The sequence below is a fragment of the Microtus pennsylvanicus genome, chromosome 1 (genome assembly GCF_037038515.1).
Source record: "Microtus pennsylvanicus isolate mMicPen1 chromosome 1, mMicPen1.hap1, whole genome shotgun sequence".
In the NCBI taxonomy this organism is placed as follows: Eukaryota; Metazoa; Chordata; class Mammalia; order Rodentia; family Cricetidae; genus Microtus; species Microtus pennsylvanicus.
The window spans coordinates 73,917,918-73,941,624 of record NC_134579.1 but is presented as its reverse complement, the minus strand read 5'-3'; the positions used below and the strand labels follow the sequence as shown (position 1 = coordinate 73,941,624).

The 23,707-nt window shown below is 40.0% G+C and overlaps 1 protein-coding gene across 1 annotated transcript; it reads right to left on the bottom strand.

Moving 5' to 3' along the window:
- Window positions 1-7,277: 7,277 nt before the first annotated feature.
- On the bottom strand, window positions 7,278-23,376 carry LOC142847827 (uncharacterized). Its single transcript, XM_075968933.1, has 4 exons — window positions 23,285-23,376; window positions 10,628-10,713; window positions 10,372-10,432; window positions 7,278-8,812 (listed from the first exon to the last, which is right to left on the bottom strand). Exons 2-4 carry the CDS (start codon window positions 10,659-10,661, stop codon window positions 7,423-7,425), a joined length of 1,485 nt encoding a protein of 494 aa, XP_075825048.1. The 5' UTR covers window positions 10,662-10,713; window positions 23,285-23,376; the 3' UTR covers window positions 7,278-7,422.
- Between the last annotated feature and the right edge of the window lie 331 nt (window positions 23,377-23,707).

Below are 23,707 nucleotides of genomic sequence, written 5' to 3'. Positions count from 1 at the left end.
CCAGTTTGTTCCATTTGAGTGTACCCTTCCTCCTTCCACTTTCTATATTCTAGAAAAATATTATTATAAAACATATCTTCTGAATTTCCAATCTTACCATATTATATTATAGTTTTTCATGTCTTACATTTATTTTATTTTACATTGTATAGCACATTTATTTATTATATAATAGATTTCACTCCATAGTTTGATTTTACAGTCTCAAATGTGTTCTTGACTCACACTGGGTCTTTGGAGGTTGCAATGTTTGAGAGTTTCTCTGGCCTCCCCTGGCAGCTCAAGTCAGAGTCACTTACATGTGTGTCAGTTGGATCCTGTCATCATTTCTTCCCGTTGACACAATGTAATGGCCCAGCTTTCCTTGTGTGAGAGAGGAGGTGGTCCCAGAAGCAGGATAACTCATTGCTTTCAGTCTTCTGCTCACTTCAGTTTTTCTAAAGTCTCAGAGGTTAGAGTTCATCTCCCGTGACCAAGTTTGTAGAGAATCACAGAGGTACCTTGAAAGACAACACAAGACCAGCTATCTACAAAAGGGGGGCTCTATCATTATGGGGAGCTATTATTTGGAATGTGTCATAGCTGAGAACTCCAACTCAAGGCAGTCTCAGCATCGTTGGCATTCTTCACTCATTCCCCTTTAATAGGCTCTTTGGGTGATCATTTAAAAAGACTGTTGTCATCGTTCTTTGATTAAGTAAAAATAACTAGAGAATGATGCACTTGGCACATAGTCTCGGGATAGTCCATCATGTCGGAGACATCTGGTGGAAACTAGTGTCATTGAGTAAAGGAGGAGATGAATGTTTGTACTCAGGTAACTTCTTCAGTTGTTAGGAGTCCAGGGCCCATGCCCAGGGTGTGGATGCTAAGAATTTGGGGTAGATATTACCACTTCTATTAACCTAACCATGATAGTACCTCACAGCCATGGGCAAAAGCTAACCTAAACTAGTCCTCATAGCTGTGCCTAGAACCTTACTTCTTGGTGGTTCCATGTTCTGTCAATTTGATATTAACCATCACAGATTTTTATTGCAAAAGTGGCAGGAACTACTTTTTTTGTAAAGTTGTTCAAGTTTTTCGTTAAATATTCCTGTTTCTATCATTCAATGCCTAGGAGATTTGTCTTAGGAAACCAAGTTACAACAGAAATGTCTTAACATCATTTTCTTTATCAAACTTAAGATATTCATGACATAAATATTTTGTGAAAAATCAAGAAAATTTTATTTATTTTTACATACCAATCCCAATTCCCCTTCCCTCCCCTCCTCCCACTTTTCACTTCCCCCACCCCTCCCATCTGCTCCTCAGAGAGGGTAAGGCCTCTGCTGGGAAGTCAACTAAGTCTGTCTCATCACCTTGTTGAGGCAGGACTAAGGCCCTCCGTGTCATGCCTAGCCTGAGCAAGGTGTCTCTCTATAGAAATTGGGCCCACAAAATCAGTTCATGCTTTAGAGTTAGATCCTGGGCCCACTGTCAGTGGCCCCATATACTGCCCAAGTCACACCAATGTCACCTGTATTCAGGGGGCCTAGTTCAGTCCTTAGCAGCTACTCAGTTGTCAGTCTAGAGTCAGTGATCTCCCACTAGACCCAGAAAGACAAATATAGTATGTACTCATTCATAAGTGGATACCAGACATAAGGCAAAAGATAACCAGTCTACCGTCCACAATGCAGGAAAAGCTAGAACCCTCTTCCTTAGATATGTTAAATAATTACATTTATAGTACTTGTCCCAGGACATGTGTAATATCAGGGAAGGGATTTTGCTTTTGTTTCCATAGAAGATAAAAAGCTATGGATGCCATCAAAATTGATAAAGATTCAATTTGAGCAAAAGGCACCTCTTAATTAGAAAAGATGATAGTTCATCAAGCAGCATGACCATTTAATCTAACCTAACCTATAAAACTGATAAATGTTTTTTAAAATAATTTATTTAACTTTATTTTATGTGTGTTGGTATTAAGGTGTCAGACCCCCTGAAACTGGAATTATACAGTTGTGAGCTGCCATGTAGGTGCTGGGAATTGAACCAGGGTCCTCCGGAAGAAGCAGTCAGTACTCTAAACCACTGAACCATCTCTCCAGCCCCCTGATAAATGTTTTTCATTTGATCAGAAATAACTTGCCAATACTGGGTGGTGGTGGCACACACCTTTAATCCTAGCACTCAGGAGGCAGAGGCAGGCAGTTATCTGTGAGTTCAAGGCCAGCCTGGCCTACAAGAGCTAGTTTCAGGACAAGCACCAAAGCTCCACAGAGAAAAGCTGTCTCAAAAGAAAAAAGAAAAGGAATAAATTGCCAAAAGAAAACCTCCCCAAAATTAGGGTTGAGGAAGAATTTTGTTTTTTCTCTTTTCAGGAGAACAAATGAGACATCTGAAGAAAAAAGTACAAATCATCCAGAATAAAAAAAAATAGCTCATAAAGAGAGAGAGAGAGAGAGAGAGAGAGAGAGAGAGAGAGAGAGAGTAAATCGGCCTATTGGTATACCATATTTCCAACAGGATAAAATGTCATAAATCTTCCGAGGTGTTTGTTTCTGCTATTATCTGCAGAAACATAGTGCAAATGATCTTTCTGGAGTTCCAGTGCAATTAAAAACTAAACCTGGCTTTGGATCTGGAGTGTGGCTCTTTCCTTCTCTAACCACAAGCATGCTCATTAAAGTAAAATCCAAAATCTCTATGGCATGCTAGAAGAGTCACCGGATATGAGACAGAAAAACAAACATTTAAGGACTATATTATTTCAAGAAATATCCTAATCTTTTGGCTTTATATTGACTCTTCAATGGTTTTTCTTAAGGTATACATTTTATAAGATTAACATATACATATTAAACTTGTCATGACATTAATGGTCACTTAGAGTACTCATTCTAGAAAAAGCTTTCATCTACCTTCTTATACACGATTTCGACTTTGCGTTTGTATCAGTTTTCTACAGTGAATCATGACGACACCCAACAGCCACCTTTAGAGTCTTCGAAAGGAGGATGGACCCCTACAATGATAATTCCACCAGGACTATAACACCCCCAAGATGAAAACACCACCTGAAGATTGGCTTTGGAATACAAATTGCTCAGGAGAATTTCAAGGTGCTAGCTGAGATGATCTAGCCTTATAAACTACTCTTGCTAGGACTTGGGACAATCCCTGCACTTTCCCATTACAGAGAGACTAGAAAGCAAATGATAAAGCTACTTCTCCCAGGAATTGACAATTAACCCAAATTTTCCTTCTCAAAATCCCCCAAAGATGCCATTGCCTCCAGACAGCAGAAAATAAATTTAAAATATGAAACTCATTCTCAAAAGGTAGGGTCGGTGTTTTCTTGGTCATTCAATGGGTTGATGTGGGATGTCCTTCTGTATATGTGTTTCTTTTATTGGTTGATGAATAAAGCTATTTTGGCCAATGGCTTAGCAGAGAAAAGCCAGGTGGAAAATTCAAACAGATATATATATAGAAACTAGGCAGAGTCGGGGAGACACCATGTAGCTACCAAAGGAGACTGATATCAGAACCTTACCCAGTAGGCCACAGTTTCGTGGTGATACACAGAATAATTAATTTAATATGTAAGAGTTAGTTAATAAGAAGCCTAAGCTAATAAGTCATGTAGTATTCTAATTTCATTTCTGTGTGATTATTTGGATCTGAGCACCTGGGAAACAAAAGCACAGTCTCTGCGCACAAAATGGCATGCTAACATGGGACAACTAGATCCACATAAAACCTTTGGAAGGAATTCTAGACACACACACACATAAACCAGGGTTAAGCACAGCTTCATGGTAGCAGCATTTCTTGGGGCTCTGTTTGCTAGAAGCAAGCAGTAGCATGATTTCTTTAAGAGAAAGCTTCCTGACTCAGCAATAGCAACAAAAACTGCACAGCTCTGTTAATGACTTCCTGGTTCATCCTGGTAGCAAGAATGAACTCTGGGTCTTTGGGGAGGCCTTGCACTTAAATGGAATAAATTAGATTTGTGAGCAGTGTGCTACAAGTTGCTTATGGGCAACACAGACCTGCTGTGTCCTTGGAGTTGAGGAAGTAAGCATGGCTCACAGGTGGTGAAGATGCCTCCACCACATTGGACTGAGAGAAGCAAACAAATCTGAACAGAGATATAGAGAGAGTAGGTGGAGTCAGAGAGACACCATGTAACTACCGAAGGACCCCTATGCCAGAACTTTACCCAGTAAGCCACTGCCTCAGAATAAAATGGGTTAATTTAAGATGTAAGCCTGAGCCACTGGGCCAAGGAGTGTTGTAATTAATATAGGTTCTGTATGATTATTTGAGTATGAGATGCTAGGAATGAAAACAAAAGAACAATCTCCACTTATAATGAGTTATGGATAACTGTCATTTTTGGGGGGACGGTTGGTTATAAGTTGTTATTGGTTACAATCAGAAGAAGAGTTAAATAAAGTTGATTAGATTCAGGGTTCTTGTTTTAAAAAGAAAAAGTAGGAAAAGATATAATGGCATAAAAGGGTAGATTGAATCTACTTTGAAAAGCAAAAGGTAGGATATAGATATGATAAGATAAAAAGGTAGTGTAGTAGGAGCGGCGGGCTGTGTCCCGCCACCCGGCAAGCTTTACCCGAAATAATTACACGGAAACTGTATTTTTTTCTTTTTTTAAAATTAATTAATTTATTAAAGATTTCTGCCTCCTTCCCGCCACCGCCTCCCATTTCCCCCCCCTCCCCCGATCAAGTCCTCCTGCCTCATCAGCTCGAAGAGCAATCAGGGTTCCCTGACCTGTGGGAAGTCCAAGGACCACCCACCTCCCTCCAGGTCTAGTAAGGTGAGCATCCAAACTGCCTAGGCTCGAAACTTATTATTTTTTTTTTTTGGTTTTTCGAGTCAGGGTTTCTCTGTGGTTTTGGAGCCTGTCCTGGAACTAGCTCTTGTAGACCAGGCTGGTCTCGAACTCACAGAGATCCGCCTGCCTCTGCCTCCCGAGTGCTGGGATTAAGAAATTTATTCTTTTAAACACTGCTTGGCCCATTAGTTCCAGCCTCTTATTGGCTAGCTCTTACATACTGATCTAACCCATTTCTAATAATCTGTGTAGCCCACGAGGCGGCTTATCAGGGGGAGATCTTAACCTGTGTCTGCCTGGAGTGGGAGAATCATGGCGACTCCTTGACTCAGCTTCTTTCTCCCAGCCTTCTGTTCTGTCTACTCCGCCTACCTATTTTTCTGTCCTATCAGGGCCAAGCAGTTTATTAATTAACCAATAAAAGCAACAGATTAGGAAGAAATCACTCCCACATCAAGGTATTGCTATAAACCACAACATTATACAGCAATTACTCAGCCATTTTTTTCATGAGGTCAACCCATCAGTCAGGGACTCTCTTTTGGAAGAATAAACTCCAGAGACAGGTCTTTACTCAAAACTCACTCAAGAGATTTATTTGAGAGGGAGGAATCCAGGAGAGTGACTGCCTCTCCAAGTGTAGAAAAGGGCAGCTGCTAACTCAACAACCAGAGGGCTGATATAGAGTTGCTTAGGGCAGAGATTTTCCATGGATAAGATTTTCAGGGTGGGAATCGGTCAGACATCAATTGCTCAATTAAAACAGAGATTGGCTGGATTTCATGATCAGGGATTGGTTGGTTTCAAGCATACGGAGTGACTTTGTGTTCAGTTGGTCAAAGGTAGAGTGTGATTCTTTTACTGGCTCTGGATTCAGGGGCAAAGCGTGTTTGCTTGGCCCTGGTTTCAAGGTCAGAATGTATTCCCATGGCTAACCTTTTAGCCTACACATAAGGTATTAAAAATTCATGAATTCATTTTTCCTATGAGTTTCACAGTGCACACAATACACAAACGGACATAATAATCCTTGAAGAGATTGTTGACACTGTCAATTTATTTCTAGAGAAAAATTACTGTTGCTTGACTGCTTGTAAGTTGTAGCACAATTTCTAATTAGTCTTAGTAATATAAACCTGGACTCAGATATCGGGGTAAATGCTGAAAGATCACAGAAATAAAGGGGCAAGCCACAGGGGCTGGAGAGATGGCTCAGAAATTAAGAGCATTGCCTGCTCTTCCAAAGGTCCTGAGTTCAATTCCCAGCAACCACATGGTGGCTCACAACCATCTATAATGCCATCTTCTGGTCTGCAGGCATAGACATATTGTATACATAATAAATAAATATTTTTTTAAAAAGGGGGCAAGCCACAGAGAAATTATTTACCTTTACCAAATCCTCAGAACAAAGTGGGGAAGACCCTATCTCTACAAATCCTCAGTCTTAATGGGCTGATCTCCTTTCTCCTCCTGCCTTATGTTCTTCTCTCTGCCAAGTCATATACCATCCTGTCTCCACCTCCCAAGTGCTAGAATTAATGGCACATGGTTTACAAATTCCAATATTAAATATGTGAGCCACAACTGCCTTGCTGTTTCTCTTTTAGAGCGGTCAATCTAGTGTATCCAAGGTGGCCTAGAAATCACAGAGAACCACCTGCCCCTGCCTCTTGACTAATCTTGAATTAAAGATGTGTGTCACCACTGCCTGCGCTCTGTGGCTAACTAAGCCTATCACAGCACTCTGACCTTCAGGTAAGCTTTACATGTTAAAGCACAAACAAAATATCAGCACAGTAAGAATACTGGCTAAAGATCTTACCAAATACTTTACAATAAAAAGACATCAGCATCCTTTCTAGGTAACAATGACAATTTTAATATGCAAAGTTGTTAGCAAATTGAATGTACACAAAAATTTTATGGCTGAAAAACTTTTTAAAACTGAGGACATTTATGGAGTCTCAAAATTGGATGACTTTTTCTCATGATTTTGAAGACTGCATAAGATTTCTCTCAAGTATGTGTTCTTTTACGCATTTGAAGATGACTATTATGATATAAAGGATTAACCACACTGATGAGAAAGTTTTTCTCCAGACTGAGTTTGTTTATGCCTTTGAATATAACTGTGATCAGTAAAGGCTTCACCACACTGACTGCACTCAGAGTTTCGCTCAAGTATGAGTCCTTTTATGCATTTGAAGAAGAGTGTAAAGGCTTTGCCACACCGATAACATTCCGAGGGTTTCTCTCCAGTATTTGTTCTTTTATGCCATTGAAGATGACTGTTATTTGCAAAGACTGTAAGACACACATTACATTCATAGGCTTTGGCTCCACTATGTGTGTTTTTTTTAATGCATTCCAAGAACACTTTGACATACAAAAACTTTACCACATGGATTACGTTCATGGGATTTCTCTCCAGTATGTGTTCCCTCATGATCTTGAAGAGAATTATGACATGCAAAGGCTTTACCACACTTCTTTCCTCATAAGGCTTCTCTCCAGTTATGTGTTCTTTTATGCTTTCGAAGAGAGCTTTGACAAGAAAAGGCTTTACCTCACTGATTAAATTTATAGGGTTTCTCTCCAGTATGTGTTCTTTCATGACGCTGAAGATGACTAAGACGTCCAAAAGGTTTACCACACAGATTACATTCATAGGGTTTCTTTCCAATATGGGTTCCTTCATGCATTTGAAGATGTCTGTGATAATGAAACATTTTACCACACAGACTACACTCATAGGGTGTTTTTCCAATATGTGTTCTTTTATGGACTTTAAGCCTATATGGAAGTGAAAAAGCTTTACCACAGAGATTACATTCATGGGGTTTCTCTCCAGTATGTATTCTCTTATGAATTTTAAGATTAAATTTATATGCAAAGGGTCTACCACACTGATCACATTCATAGTGTTTCTCTCCAGTATGTGTTCTCTCATGACGTTGAAGAAAAGAAGGATGTCTAAAAGCTTTACCACACAGATTACATTCATAGGGTTTCTCTCCAGTATGTATTCTTTTATGCCTTCGAAGAGAGCTTTGACAAGAGAGGGCTTTACCACACTGATTACATTCATAGGGTTTCTCTCCAGTATGTGTTCTTTTATGACTCTGAAGATGACTAAGACGTGTAAAGGCTTTACCACACAGATTACATTCATGGGGTTTCTCCCCAGTATGGGTTCTTTCATGCGTTCGAAGACGACTGTGATAATGAAACCTTTTACCACACAGACTACAGTCATAGGGTTTTTCTTTAGTATGTATTTCATTATGGATTTTAAGTGTATGTTGAACTTCAAACACTTTACCACACAGATTACATGTATAGGGTTTTTCTCCAGTATGTGTTCTTTTATGAATTTTAAGAGAATTGTGATGTGCAAAGGCTTTACCACACAGATTACATGTATAGGGTTTTTCTCCAGTATGTATTCTTTCATGAATTTTAAGAGAATTGCGACGTGCAAAGGCTTTACCACACTGATTACATTCATAGGGTTTCTTTTCAGGATGTGTTCTTTCATGACTTTGAAGATTACATTTAGTTGCAAAGGCTTTACCACACAGATTACATTCATACAGTTTCTCTTCAGTATGGGTTCTTTCGTGGTTTTGAAGATTACTACGAAATGCAAAGGCTTTACCACACTGATTACATTTATAGGGTTTCTCTCCAGTATGTGTTCTTTTGTGGTTTTGAAGATTACTAGGAAATGCAAAGGCTTTACCACACAGATTACATTCATACAGTTTCTCTCCAGCATGTGTTCTTTCGTGGTTTTGAAGATTACTACGAAATGCAAAGGCTTTACCACACTGATTACATTTATAGGGTTTCTCTCTAGTATGTGGTTTTTCATGTTTTTGAAGATGACAGCCATATGCAAAGGCTTCAGCACACTGAGTGTATTCAGGTTTCTCTCCAGTTTGGTTTCTATAGTTCCTGTAAGGATGATTAGCACATGTAAAAGTTTTATCACATTCCATACAAATGTTGAATCTTTATATGCGCATGAACTAATTTTACAATGTGCTCCAATTATTTAAAATTTGCGACGTGCAAAGGCTTTACCACACTGATACAGGAATTAGACATCAAGGTTTTATTACTCTTTAAACTCATGTTGTTTCCCTTCATTAAAGGATGTCTTGTATCTTTGAGGATACCTTTATTACATGGTTCACCTTTAGAGAAACTTTTCTCTACATAAGGTTATCACACATGTAAAGAGAACTGGAAAATCTCAGTGGTTTAACACACTTATGGTATCCACAAATTTTCTTTTATTCTGAATCATACTACACTTGTTAAGTGAGCTGGGACAATGAGAGGTATTTACATAGTCATAGAACTCATATGGCTTTTATTCAACATGAGTTTGTTGATAGATTAAAAATGAAGCTGGAAAACCAATCATATGCTTGAATCAAATACTGAAAGCATACTCAACATGAGGACTGCTTGCTACTTATCTTCCAATTGTCCTGTGAGAGAAGTATGTGGTATGGGAGGTCCTTTTGTATATTTGTGCTTTTATTGGTTAATGAATAAGGAATCCACCTTAGCCTGTGATAGGGCAGAGTAAAGTTAGGTGGGGAACCTAATTTGAATACTGGGAGAAAAAAGGCAGAGTCAAGTAGATACCATGGACATTCCATAAAGGAACGATGTAAGCTGCTTATTGGAACATTGCCGGTAGGCCACACCCTCACAGTAAAATATAAAATAATGCAAATGGGTTAGTCCTAGACGTAAGAGATAGATAGGAATACGGTTAAGTGATTGGCCAAGCAGTGATTTAAGTCATATAGTTTCTGAGTTATTTTGTGGTATGGGGAGCTGGGAACGAATGAGCGGCTTCCTAATACAAACAAGAGTCCTCCTACTACAGGTATGTTACATCTTTGCATATCCCTGGGCTCATATGACGTGTATCCAGAATAACATATGATATAACTAGTAAAGGGAATATAAAAAATAAAAGGTTTACAGATTGAATTTACAGTTTGACTTTCTGTTCCTCAGAGACTCATAGTATAGTGATTAAGGTTTCTCTACAACCACTGCACCTTGACTCTTGAATCTAACTGACCATCTCATTAAACATAGCACAGTCACAACTCTAAGAGTAATACTAGCTTGGCTGTGGAATATTTCCTTATTAGAAGTGTTGGAGATTTATCTATCTCCACTTCAAATTATCCTTTGTAATATGAGTAGCCTGAGACAAATGCACCGGACAGTTCTACAGCATAGCTCTCATGGGACAAAGATTCAAATGGTGATATCTAGTAAGGCATTATCCTCTGTCTTCTTTCTTAAAAAATGCCTTGCAAATTCAATTCTCCTACCTAAATGGAAGTATATGATTTTGCGAGTTTATTAATCATCAACGACCTTTAAGCTGTGGTTATTTACACTTCTGTTTTTGTTGAAAACTTCCAGGACACATTACAATTTCTTCAGAGCCACATTTGTCTCTGCTTGCACATGAAAATTACCTCTTTTGTCTTCTAGAAATTTGATACTTTTCTTCAATGTTATGATCTTCCCAACTGTAACCTAAAATATAGTATCAGAAAATGAATGTTATACTACAAAAATTGTCTAAAATTTAAGTTATTATCCTCAGTAAACCTTAGAACCATACCTGATCATTCACCTCATCCTTCTCTCTCTCAATCAAATTACAAAGAGCATCAATAATAAAGGAACAGTTGTCACCTTATTTTAAAACCTGAAGGAAAACAGTCTTACCTATACTCCTGAGGTTCCTGTAGGTCTCCAGCATCACATCTTCGTAGAGCTCCTTCTGGGAAGGATCCAGCAAAGCCCACTCTTCCCTAGTGAAGTCGATGTGCACATCATCATAGGTCACTGCCTTCTAAAATGTACACATGCATGCTCAGTTTACTAAGTAAGCTCAGAGATCTGCCTTCCTGAAATTATCTTTCTCAGCAGACAGCTAATTATTTGGTCAGTGCTTAGGGTAAAGACAAGATAAGCCCACTTAAGATATTAACAGATCGCCAAAGACACAGAATTACTACTTGACCAGAGTGGCTGAATCATAGCTGCTCAGACAGACTGAAGAAAAAGTATGTTCTGGCTTTAACTCACTCAAAAGATGCCTAAGTCCTTACGGTCACCTTCACCTCAGTTTACTGATGACTTTAGTTCAGGAAATTTACAGGTTCTGTCTTACTCTCAAGGACAGCAGAAGAGATAACTATAAATCGGAGAAAGATCCACAACACCCACAATCAGACCGGTTGATAACAGCCTAGCCCAGAATTAATGACAGAGGTCTGGGTCTCTGCTTAGAGCAGTAACTCTAATTCCAAACCTCAGACTACAAATTGCAGCATCTGGTGTATGTGCTATCAGAATTCAGGAGCCATTAGCTTCCCCATGAACATTTACTTAGTTTTCTTGTCTATCCAGTTCTATGCATGGTGGAAGAAAAGAAGTGGTGTGTTGATTTAAACAATCCACGCCCTATTTATAATTTTACTGAAAATAAACTTTTAGCTTCTCCTAACACCTAAAAATGTAGTAAAGCACATTAACCTGCCCCTTTAAAATTCACAAATGATTTAATTCCTTTTATACCTAATTTTCTCCATAAGGACTTCACAGACAGAGCACTCTCTCTCTCTCTCTCTCTCTCTCTCTCCATCTCAAAATGCACCCCAGGCTGTTGTGGACTATTATTTTAAGACGTGTTATATTTACTTATGCTTTGGAACATTTCTTATGATGATGAAATGATGTGTTGAAGTCTTTTATGTTGTATTTGTTTAACTTTGTGAAGATGTGACACTTTGCCTGTCTAAAATTCTTTATTGGTCCAATAAAGAGCTGAACATCCAATAGCTTGTCAGGAAAGGATAGGCAGGTCTGGCAGTTAAGACAAAACAAATGGAAGAAGATATTTGGGAGGAAAAAAGGAAGGAGGAGCAAGAAAAGGAGAGGACACCAGGACTAGTCACCCAGATACACAGCAAGCCACGGGTTAAGAATTAAAGAAAGGCATCCAGATTAAGAGAAAGATAAAAGCCACAGAGACAAAAGGTAGATAGGAAAATTAAAAAAAAAAAACTGCCTAGAAAGTAGTCAATCTTAGGCCAGGTATTTATAAGAAAGAATAAGCTTCCCTGTGTGTTATTTATTTGAGAGATGGGTGGCAGACTGAGTGGTAAAGAGTTAAAAAAAAAAAAGGAACCAGCAATACAAAGCTTCATTCTATGTAGCTTCATGCAATGAACTCTTACAGTCAACTCATTGGGTTTCTGACTCTGCCAAACATAAATGCCTGCAGCAATGCTGGACTGTAATCACAAACTAAGAATCCACAACCTTAAAGTTTTGATTCCTTATTGTTTCTGTGACCAAGATGTGATGGGTGATCCTAAAAAGTTTGAGTTCTTAATTGGGATGGACACTAACGTGCTTTGACCACAGATGCAGGAAGTTTGTATGAATGTGCTTCCTGGATCTAAGAATGACTTTTCTTACTCCTTCCATAAATTGAAGTTTGGCTGGATAGAGTCTTACCCTTAGAGCATCTTGACAGGCTTCCATTCCATAGCAAGGGCCTTCTCTATAATGGTGACACACTGCTTGAAAATACTTTCCTTTTTCAGCACTTGACTGCCATCTGAAACTACCTTTTCATTTTCATTTATTTCTGCTTCATTTGTCTTTTTTCACTGTAGACCCAAATGAGCCATCAGAAATAACCATCCAACAAATTCAATATTCCATTTAAGAAATTAGCCCATTATTTTTAATTCTGCTTTACTGAATTTCTAAGACATAGGCAGAATATAGGTTGCAGAACCAAAATATCACAAAATGACCTCTAGCTTAATATTTTAATGGAGTCTTTCTAGTCTTGTCTGCTATTATTCTTAATATTCTCATTTTCCTGGCTCTACATGAAGAGTCAGTTTGGTTCTGTGTGCAATTTCCTATGGTTTTGCCACCTAACATCTGGATATTTTCCACATTCTTCCAAAAGACAGAATTCCCAGTTTCTACATAATAACAAAATCACTTTTGGTGTTTAATTTTTTGTTCTAACTTACTTTGATGCTGGAAGATTAAATTCTCCAATCAAAAGCATTTCAGGCAATGAACAGGTTTATTTGGCTGATTGTGTCAGACACACTCCATCATTATGGAACCTTGGGATAGAACCTCAAGCTAACAATTGAAGGCAAAGCCCATGGGTAAAGATTGTTTCCTGGCTTTCTCTCTTGTCTCCTCACTGTCTGATGAGTCCAGCTCCACATTCATAGGGACTTCCCCCATCAGTCATAATTAAACACAATCTCTCACAGACATAGCACTTTCTGACCATTATGAACAAAGCCACTATGAACATACTTGAGACAGTGTCTGTGTGTTAGGACAGATGAGCATCTTTTAGTTGAGAAAGTGGCCGTGTGTTAGGACAGATGAGCATCTTCTGGGTATATGCCCAAGAATCATCTAAATAGCTAGGTCTTAAAGTAGATTGACTCTCAATTTTCTGAGGATTGCATATTGATTTCCATAGTGGTTGTACAAGGTTACACACGCAACAGCAGTCAAACACCTTGTTTCATGTCCTTTCCAGCATTAGATGTCATTTGTCTTATTAATCTAAACTATTGTTACATATTTAAGAGAAAATCTCAAAGAAGTTTTGATATGCAGTTCCCTGATGGCTAAGGATGTTGAACATTTTCAAATGTTCTCAGCTATTTTAGATTTCTCTACTGACAATTTTGTTTAGAGGTGTACACCATTATAGTTGGATTATTAGTTTGCTGTTGTCTAGTTTCTTAAATTCTTTATTATCCTGTTTGACACAACCCAGAAGCACATAGACAAACCTGGTATACTCATGCATAAGTGGATATCAGCAGTTAAGTAAAGTGCAATGACAGTAATCTCCGCTAAGCACAGTACAATCCATAGATACAGAGAGGCTAAGTCACAAGAACACCTGTAGGGAACACTGGAGGCAGATAAGGATGGTAACACAATAAGGATCAGGTGAATAATCAAAGAACAGGGGGAGAAGAAAGTGAGGGATGAATGGAATAGAAGGGCTCTTAGTAGGGAGTGTGAAACAGTGCAGTGTAAACCTTCCTGGAACCTATATGGGTGATCCTAGGGAGGACTTCTAAAAATCAAGAATACAAAAGCTACACAAGATATCTAAAACTATGGAACCTATAAGAGTGACCCTAGTGAGGACTGCTAGAAATCAAGAATACAGAGGCTATTATTACCAGATAACATCTGATTTAATAGAAATGGGTTAATCAAGATGTGAGAGTTAGGCAATAAGAGGCTGGAAATAATGGGCCAAGCAGTGTTTAAATGAATACAGTTTCTGTGTAATTATTTCGGGGATAAGCTAGTCGGGTGGCAGGACACAGCCAGCCCCTCCTTACAACAGAGTGGTGCCCCAAAGTGGTAACGAACTCCACGTAAAAACTGAGAGGGCTTAAAAAGGAATTCTAGACACAAATATAGAGTTTAGCACAGCTGGCAGCATACCATAGCTCTTTTAAGAGAGAATTTCCTGACTCAGCAACAGTAACCAAAAAAAAAAAAAGCACAGTCTTCCTGGGTTGTGCCACCAGTAGAAACACCAGCTATTAAGCATTTCAATAGCTTTTGTGGGACCAGATGTTTGTGTGCCTGCTCGGGATTGGGAAGAAAGTACTCTGAGACCATGTCAATGGCTCGAAGCTCCCCGCCTGGGCAGACAGCTGGATCAGGCTTAGGCAGGCGGGACAGCATGGTGGACACCAATCACAGAGATGTTTCCAGGTTGTGCAGTGCTCTGCGTGGCAGATTTGGTGGCCCCAGAGCTAGCAGAAATGGTACGTTCACCATTTTGAAATTGGAGAGAGGTGGAGCCAACATCCAGAGCAGCTCTGCCATGCTAGTGATGCAATGCACATCTCAGAGGCACAAACGGCTCCACCATGTTGGACTGGGTGGGGCAAGCAGGAAGTACCTGTATTTGACCTGGGATTGAGCACCTTAGATTCTTAAGAGCTTAGCATTTTAAAAGCTCTTCAAGATAGCAGCGAATTAAAGACAATGCAATAAAACAGATTCGGATATAAAAGACCTCTAAATGGGTCATAGTGTTAGACATATGTAGGCTAGGGAGAGAGAAAGAAAAACAGTATTAAAAAGTAATAAAGTTAATGCTTTAAAAAAAGGGTAAAGTCTTTAAAGAGACAGAGTACAGATAGTCATAGATTAAAAAGAATAAAAAAAATAAGCCCCGTAAAAATGGAAAATTCACAGAGAGCCTGGATTCTGTGTATTATTGTGTTTTCTTTGAATTTCTTGACTGTGAAGGAGCTAAATACAGAGAGATATTTCATTGTGTGGTCTGCTAAGCTAATCCAACCTGTATATTATAAAGGTATCTTGACTTCAGAATTTGGGTCTAAAGATATGATGTTTTTGAAGAGGTTCTTCTTTTGTTTTCACAGAGGATGACACCCTGTGGACCACACCCTCCTGAAAGGTTGCTGTAAACACCCACAAAAAATTACTTCGCCCAACTGCAGACTAAGATAAACCTAGCATACAGGATACACCATTAAGGACCTGATTAAAAGCACCCCCATACAGCACGAAGTAGTTTGGAGAGAAAAATCTATGCTAATATTCCCAAATATTGTTTATAAATGTTCTTTTACATTAAAAGGGGATATAATATAGATATGAATAATTTGCACTGATATGGATTTTGCTTTAGTGATATAAATTTAAGGTCAATCTTGTTATATGTATATGTATTTCTGATCTTGATTAAGGTATTGTGATTTGTAGTTCATTGAAAATGTAATGTATAATTAGGAAATATAGGCTATTAATGGATAATCATCAATAATAGTCAAGCTTGTAGTCATGCTAGTTAGATTTTCTGATGTGGGAGAGTCATATATCAATCTGTTGATTTCATTGACTAAGCAATAAAGAAACTGCTAGGCCCATTGGATAGGCCCACCCTTAGGTGGGTGGAGTAAACAGAACAGAACGCTGGGAGGAAGAGGAAGTGAGGTCAGACTCTGCAGCTCTCCTCTCCGGAGCAGACGCAAGAGAGACGCCATGCTACCTGCTCCAGGGAAGACGCACGCTATGAAGCTCCGACCCAGGATGGACTTAGGCTAGAATCTTCCCGGTAAGCGCACCTAGGGGCGCTACACAGATGATTAGAAATGGGCCAGAGCAGTGTTTAAAAGAATACAGTGTCTGTGTAATTATTTCGGGGTATAAGCTAGCCGGGCAGGCGGCTGGGGTTTTTGGGGACGCAGCCCTGCCGCCGCCCCCTATTACTACAAATGACGCCCAGACGTGTGGCTAACTGAGTCCACAGAAAGCCTGAGAAAGCTTGGAAAAGAATAGAGTAAAGCATGTTTCTTGTGGCAATTTCTCGGGTCTACTCTGCTTGCTAGAGGCAAGCAAGCGCCTCATCTAAGAGAGGCTTCCTGACCCAGCTTTAGCTGCAAAAGCCTGCAGTTCATTAAGAGGTCCTGCCACGAAACACTTAAACGGTGTTGATGAAAAGCTGAACGCATGCTTTTCGGTTTTCAGCCGTAGCAGGAAAAAAGCTGCGCTGTTTAAAAATGCCAGCTTTCTGGGCCATCCTGCCAGGGCAAACCCTGACTGTTTGAGGCAGGAGGGCCGGCTACTGAGAGAGGACTTGAGTGTTGTCTGTTGTGGCTTGCTGGCTGGCAGGGACCTTGAAAAGCCAGTTGTGGGCTATAAACATGGCTACAGCCAGTACCTCAGCCATGAGGCTGGAAAGCTAAGGATCCAGCCGTTAAAGCCACGGCTTTAGTCCTACTGATATTGCTTGGTAAATTAAAGACTCATGTGTTCAGAAAAAGAGAGATATACAGTAAAGAGAGATTCAAAGACAGAGAAAATTTCTGAATGGTTTAAAATGTGTTAAAAATATATGCAGACTAAAAGTTAAAATTCTTAAAGTAAACCTCTGTGACTTCAAGGTGTGGTAGCACACGCCTTTAATCCCAGTGCCTAGAAGGCAGAGACAACAGATCTCTGTGAGTTCAAGGTGTAGTGGCAAACACCTTTAATCCCAATGCCTGGGAGGCAGAGACAGGCGGATCTCTGAGAGTTCAAAGACAGCCTAGTCTACAGGGTTATTCCAGGTCAAAGATATACGCTCAAAAAGCAAAAAGTTAACCTAGGAATGTCACAGCTTAGATTCTTAAGCGCCTACTGATTTAAAGGCGCAAATCAAAAGTGCTCCTGGATAGTAAAAAATTGCAGATTCACAATAGGACAGATTCAGACCACTAAATGAATCACACTGTTGGATGAATGTACGTTGGCTTGGGAGAGAGAAGAAAAGGAATATAGAGAATAAAGTTAATGGTTTAAAAAAAAAAAGGTAAAGTCTTTAAAGAGACAGAATAAAGTAAAGTGATAGAGTAAAAATAAGCCGCGTAAAGATGGAAAATTCACAGAGAGTCTGGATTCTTTGTATTATTGTGTTTTCTTTAAATTTTTTGACTGTGAAGGAGCTAAGTACAGAGAGATATTTCATTATATGGGCTGCCAAGCTAAACCAGAATGGATATAAGGGTATTCGATTTCGAAATTTGGATCTAAGGACATGATGCTTTGGAAAGGAGTTTCTTATTTTGTTTTCACAGAGGATGAGACCCTGTTCATTTCTTCTATTCCGATTTGGTATGATGGACCACGTCCTCCTGAAGGGTTGCTGTGAACATCTTCAGAAAATTGCTTTGCTCAACTGCCAACTGAGATGAAACTAGCACACAGGTTATACCATGAAAGACCTAATTAACGACGCCCCCATTCAGCAGGAAGCAGTTTGGAGAGAAAAAACTGCGCCCATGTTCCCAAATATGGTTTATAAGTTCTTTTACATTTAAAGGGGGATATGATATAGATATGAATAATTTGCATTAGTATAGATTTTTGCTTTATTGATAGAGATTTAAGGTCAATTTTGTTATATGTATAAGTGTTTCTGGTTTTGATTAAGGTATTGTGATTGTGTAGTTCAGTTAAATATGTACTGTATAATTAAGAAATATAGGTTGTTAATGGATAACCATCGATAATAGTAAAGCTTGTAGTCATGTTAGTTAGATTTTCTAGATATATAGAGATATATTTTAGATAGACATTCTTCATGTCTTTCAAAGATTACAGAATAGGACATTTAATGTTTTAATAACTGAGGACTTTTCATGACAATGAGACACTCTGCTCCTGGCAGCACCAATCTACTTCAACAGGAAGATGGGCATCGAAGAGGATCCTTATGGAATTTGATAGCCATTTGGGCAAGAAACTGTTCTTGCCTGGACTATTGCATAAACTGGACACAGAGAACCCGCAGAGAGAGGACTACTGAACTTGCCTAAGGTGAGATGATCTTTTCGGGGTTCCTGACTCATGAAAGAGTCTGCGAGACAGTCTGCAGGACACATCAGAAAGTGACTGAACTGTCTTTGGAATTTCCTGCTTGAAGAAAATGTCTGCTGGATACTATGGGCCTGAAGGCTGAAGATGGATGCCCCAACGGTACAAAAGAACTTTAGGTGACTGTCCAGGCAGCGAGATGTCTCTGTCATTTCTAGAGTTTTAAAAGTTGCTTTTTTCTTGTTTGCTTATTGTATCTTTCTGGAGTCTTTGATGGAGTTAAGAATAGTTAGTTATGGTTATAGTTTTCCTTAGTTATGATAAAGATTATTGTAACTTTTACTTGATAACTGTTTTGTTATATGTAATTTTGCTATGTTAAGGTTAAAGCCTTCCTTTTTTTGTTTAAACAGAAAAAGGGGAAGTGATGTGGGAGAGTCATATATCAATCTGTTGATTTCATTGACTAAGCAATAAAGAAACTGCTAGGCCCATTGGATAGGCCCACCCTTAGGTGGGTGGAGTAAACAGAACAGAACGCTGGGAGGAAGAGGAAGTGAGGTCAGACTCCGCAGCTCTCCTCTCCGGAGCAGACGCAAGAGAGACGCCATGCTACCTGCTCCAGGGAAGACGCACGCTATGAAGCTCCGACCCAGGATGAACTTAGGCTAGAATCTTCCCGGTAAGCGCACCTAGGGGCGCTACACAGATGATTAGAAATGGGCCAGAGCAGTGTTTAAAAGAATACAGTGTCTGTGTAATTATTTCGGGGTATAAGCTAGCCGGGCAGGCGGCTGGGGTTTTTGGGGACGCAGCCCTGCCGCCGCCCCCTATTACTACAATTTTCTAGATATATAGAGATATATTTCAGTTAGATAGGCATTCTTCATATCTTCCAAAGACTACAGAATATGGCACTTAATGTTTTAATAATTTAGGGCTTTTCATGACAATGAGACACGTCTGTTCCTGGCAGTACCAATCTACTTCAGGAGGAAGATGGGCATTGAAGAGGCTCCTTATGGAGTTTGCTAGCCATTTGGGCAAGAAACTGCTCTTGCTTGGACTGTTGCATAAATTGGACATGAAGAACCCACAGAGAGAGGACTGCTGAACTTGCCTAAAGGTGAGATGATCCTTCAGGGTTTCTGATTAATGAAAGTCTGTGAGATATTCTGCAGGATACAAAAGAAAGTGACTGAGCTGTCTTTGAAATTTCCTGCTTCGTGGAAATGTCTGCTGGATAACATGGGCCTGAAGGCCGAAGATGGATGCCCCAACAGTATAAAAGAACTTTGGGTGACTGTACAGGCAGCGAGATGTCTCTGTCATTTCTAGAGTTTTAGAAGTTGCTTACTTCTTGTTTACTTAGATTATATTACATACTTCTGGAGTCTTTCAGGGAGTTGAAGAATAGATAGTTATAGTTATCGTTTTCCTTTGTTATGATAAAAGATAAAATAGATATAAATATTATAACTGTAATTCTTGCTTGATAACTGTTTCGTTATATGTAATTTTACTGTTAAAATGAAAGTCTTTCTTTTTTGTTTAAACAGAAAAGGGGATATGGTGTAGGAGGTCCTTCTGTATTTGTGTTGATTTCACTGGTTAAATAAAGAAGCTGCCTTGGCCTTTTGATAGGGCAGCCCTTAGGTGGGTGGAGTAGACAGAACAGAATTATGGGAGTAAGAAGGCAGGCATGCTTCAGCTGCCCAAGATGGACATTGGTTAGACTCATGCTGGTAAACCACAACCTTGTGGTGAACACAGATTTAAAAGAAATGGGTTAATCAAGATGTGAGAGTTAGCCAACAAGAGGCTAGAAATAATGGGCCAGGCAATGTTTAAATTAATACAGTTTTTGTGTAATTATTTCAGGGCTAAGCTAGCCGCTCCTCCATACTACACAAAAACACTTGGGGAAAATTGAAAATTATATTGTGCATATGACACCAGAGTTCAGTACAAAAAACAAATGAATAAAACTCTAAAAGAGACCCCAACTAAATAACCATAGAGACTGCTGGTAACTGGGTGACTCTCCTTCCCCTTGCCCTCTACAGGATCTAACAGTCCCCTTTCACTTTGGGACTTACCTCTTTTGAAATAACGTTTTTTACCTCTGGAAACAAAAGCAAAACCTCTTACCAAATGTAACACAGATTGTGGTTTTTATTCTGAGGTGATCATACCTTTAAAGGGTACAAGTTGATTTAATTTAGCAGAGTTATTTCTATTATCTAATGCCTCTGGACCTGTCCTTTCCCTGTCATTAGCATTTAAAAACAAAGAAAGGGCTGTCTATTAGGATCAATTAGCCACCATTCTGTCTCCCATGATTGATGATTGCCTGTAAGATTGTATTAGAGTAAGAAAATCAAAACTTTTTAAAACAAATTACAAGATGACAGATTTTTTAAAGAATTAGTGTATACCTAAAGCAACATGTTTTACTACAACTGCTTTGTAAGTCACAAGAACTTCTGAAACCAAGCTTATTGCTATTTTTGTGGATGTTTGAGCATGAGAGACAAACACTTCCATATGTATACAGGTGCCATACAAAAATCGAGGGGGTCAGATGCCAAGGATCTGGAATAGTAGAGAGCTATGAGCATCCCAACTTGAGTGGAAATATCTGAACTATTGAAACTACAGCAATTTGATTTCACAATGAGGTCAGACTTTGCCCAGATTCTTGATTGCCCTGGTCTGTGGATCACAAGAAATTGCCAACCAGGGCATTCACGAAGCACCTAAAATTGATGACCTAATCCCACATTTCTAATCTCAGTACTGTGGAAAGAGGAAAGGACTCACCCACTGTCCTGTCTTTCCCTTTCTAAACTGTGACTTCACCAGCTTAAAAGTTGATCAATGAACTCAATTCTTGCACAGGTCACTATTCATCTACAAGTCCCTAGCAGAAGTCAGAGAGATTGGAGGTCATTCATTAACTAGTCCATTTTCCCTTCTCACTGACTAGTCAAGACCCAGCAGCACTGGACACCAGAGGCAGGATTAGCTGTTCAAAGCAATATTCAGCAACACAGCATGAGTCAATCCTAAGAAATAGGAGACAGTGCTGTTCACAGAAATCAATATTCAACAACACTTTGGAGAGAGGAATGAAACTATGTTAATGAGCCAGAAACACCGGGGAACAGAACAATAGAGACAAGAACAGTGATGCACTTAAAGAACATATTGAAAAATGATATCAGTAAGTGATTCTTAGGGGCTGGAGAGATGATGGCCCAGAGGTTAGGAGCACTGCCTGTTCTTCCGAAGGTCCTGAGTTCAATTCCCAGCAACCACATGGTGGCTCACAACCATCTGTAATGAGATCTGGTGCAGAATATAGTATATATAATAAATAAATAAATCTTTAAAAAAAATAAGTGATTCTTAAAATGATAAAAAAAAAATTAAGATTAAAAAAAAAAAACCTGAGCTAAGTTGATTTTGAAAAAGAATAGGCCCTTCCCAAGAAGAAGGAATGTCATTAGTAAGAGACAGACTGATGATGCACATGCGCATATCTTGGCCGCTGAGATCTGTAACCGGACACAGGGAGTCACAGCCAATGGCCTGTTTCTCAAACCTCTCGATCGGACATAACTGTCAAGAAGGATTAACACACTGGCATAGAATGGTAGCCTAATTGGAAATTCGGAACTCACGGGTTGAAGGTAACCTTCCAGAGAGGTACACAAACACAATATGCTCCCTGTTCATTCACCTAAAAAAATGAATTAAAACATGCAGAGAAATTACAAAATCACCGCCCCTACCACAACCAGGTTCTTTGTCACAGTGTTGACTCCAGCAGCTGATTGCCTACCCCGTTTCCCCTGCAATGCACACAGTAAACTGTTCCTCCCATTTTGGTCTGAGGACAGAAGCAATGCTCCACATGTGAATCCTTTTCCTGTGACTGCCCTGGATAATCAACGCCATGACTCTAATGGATCATTTTAATACTCTGAGGTGGGACAGTCATCTATATGACAGTTATCAACATTAATATAGTATAGAGGACAGCAAGGTCATTGCCCCGGAGAGCAACAAACTGAAACCAAGGTCACCAGAGCCACCAGAAGAGAGCTGTCTCAGGAATATTTGTCTAACAGGACCAAAATGTAGCTGCTCAGAACTAATTTGCCTTCCCATTGAGAAATCACCTCACACACTCAGCAGATTACTGAGAAAACTCTCTCTAAGGGTGGTGCGCATCCATCTCTGGCTAATCTGGATACAGGAGCCACCTTAGACAGGTTCTGCATTCCATATCCTCGAGTGTCTTTTAGCTTTCAGGCTCCAGGTTACACTTTGAACAATTTCAATAGAGACAGGCAACTGGCCGGTCTTCACACTTAGGCAGATGGGAGAGTTACACAGCAAAGATAGTCCCAGGGTAATATCTAAAATATGCCAGTGACCTGAAACAAGAGGTCATTCTTCAGTGAGGGGGTCCTCAGGTGATGGTCACAAGGGGTGAGAAAGACAGGACCAGGAGAAGGTAGAAAAGATGAAGCTGGGATGACGAGGTCGTGCATAACATTTGTCTGTTCCGGGCAGAGTTAGGCTTCTACAACCTGCACAAATTTTAACATAAATGGATCTTATACTGAAAGGTTAAATGCAAAGGGCGGAACCTCTAGAAGGTACTGGAGAAACTAGGTAACCATGGAGACACCAAAAGCATGTTGAAGTTGATTACAAAGACGTTTCTGCACACAGCTCCCTGATCTCCACGCTCTGAGCAGATTCAGCTCAAAGAGCAAAGTTATTCAGAGGCCTGGCCCTGGCTGGGTCCAGGAAGCTGTAAGGACCACACGGGGCTTCACAAGACAGGGAATTTGGCTGCAGGTTCCCACCCAGATCCGGGGAGGACCCACCAAACTGGCTCCCGAACCTCCGCATCTGCTCCACCCCATCTGGGTATTGCGGGCCCTCACTCACCATGTTGTGGTTTCCCAGCTCGGGAATGCTGTCCGCTCAGCTCCCTGCAGCGGCAATGGCAGCACAGCAGCAAAACCGCTGCCGCCGGCTCCTCTTCAAAGCCAACCCGGAAGCCTGAGACCAGGAAGGGTCCTTCACCACTTCTGAGTGGCAGGTCGCCTGGAGGGTCTGATTGGCTAGTGAGGCAAGAGTGAATCTCCCATAAGTTTGCAACACGCTCCCTCTACGCCAAAGACCTTTTCTGAATCGGCAAAGATATGCACATTTGGCCTCGTGGTGGTGGTGCCCACCTTTAATCTCAGCACTCGCCTTTAATCTCGGCACTGGGGTAGCGGAGGCAGGCGGGGCTCTGTGAGTTCAAGGCCAGCCCGGTGTACAAAAGCTAGTTCCAGGACAGGCTCGAAAGCCACAGAGAAACCACGT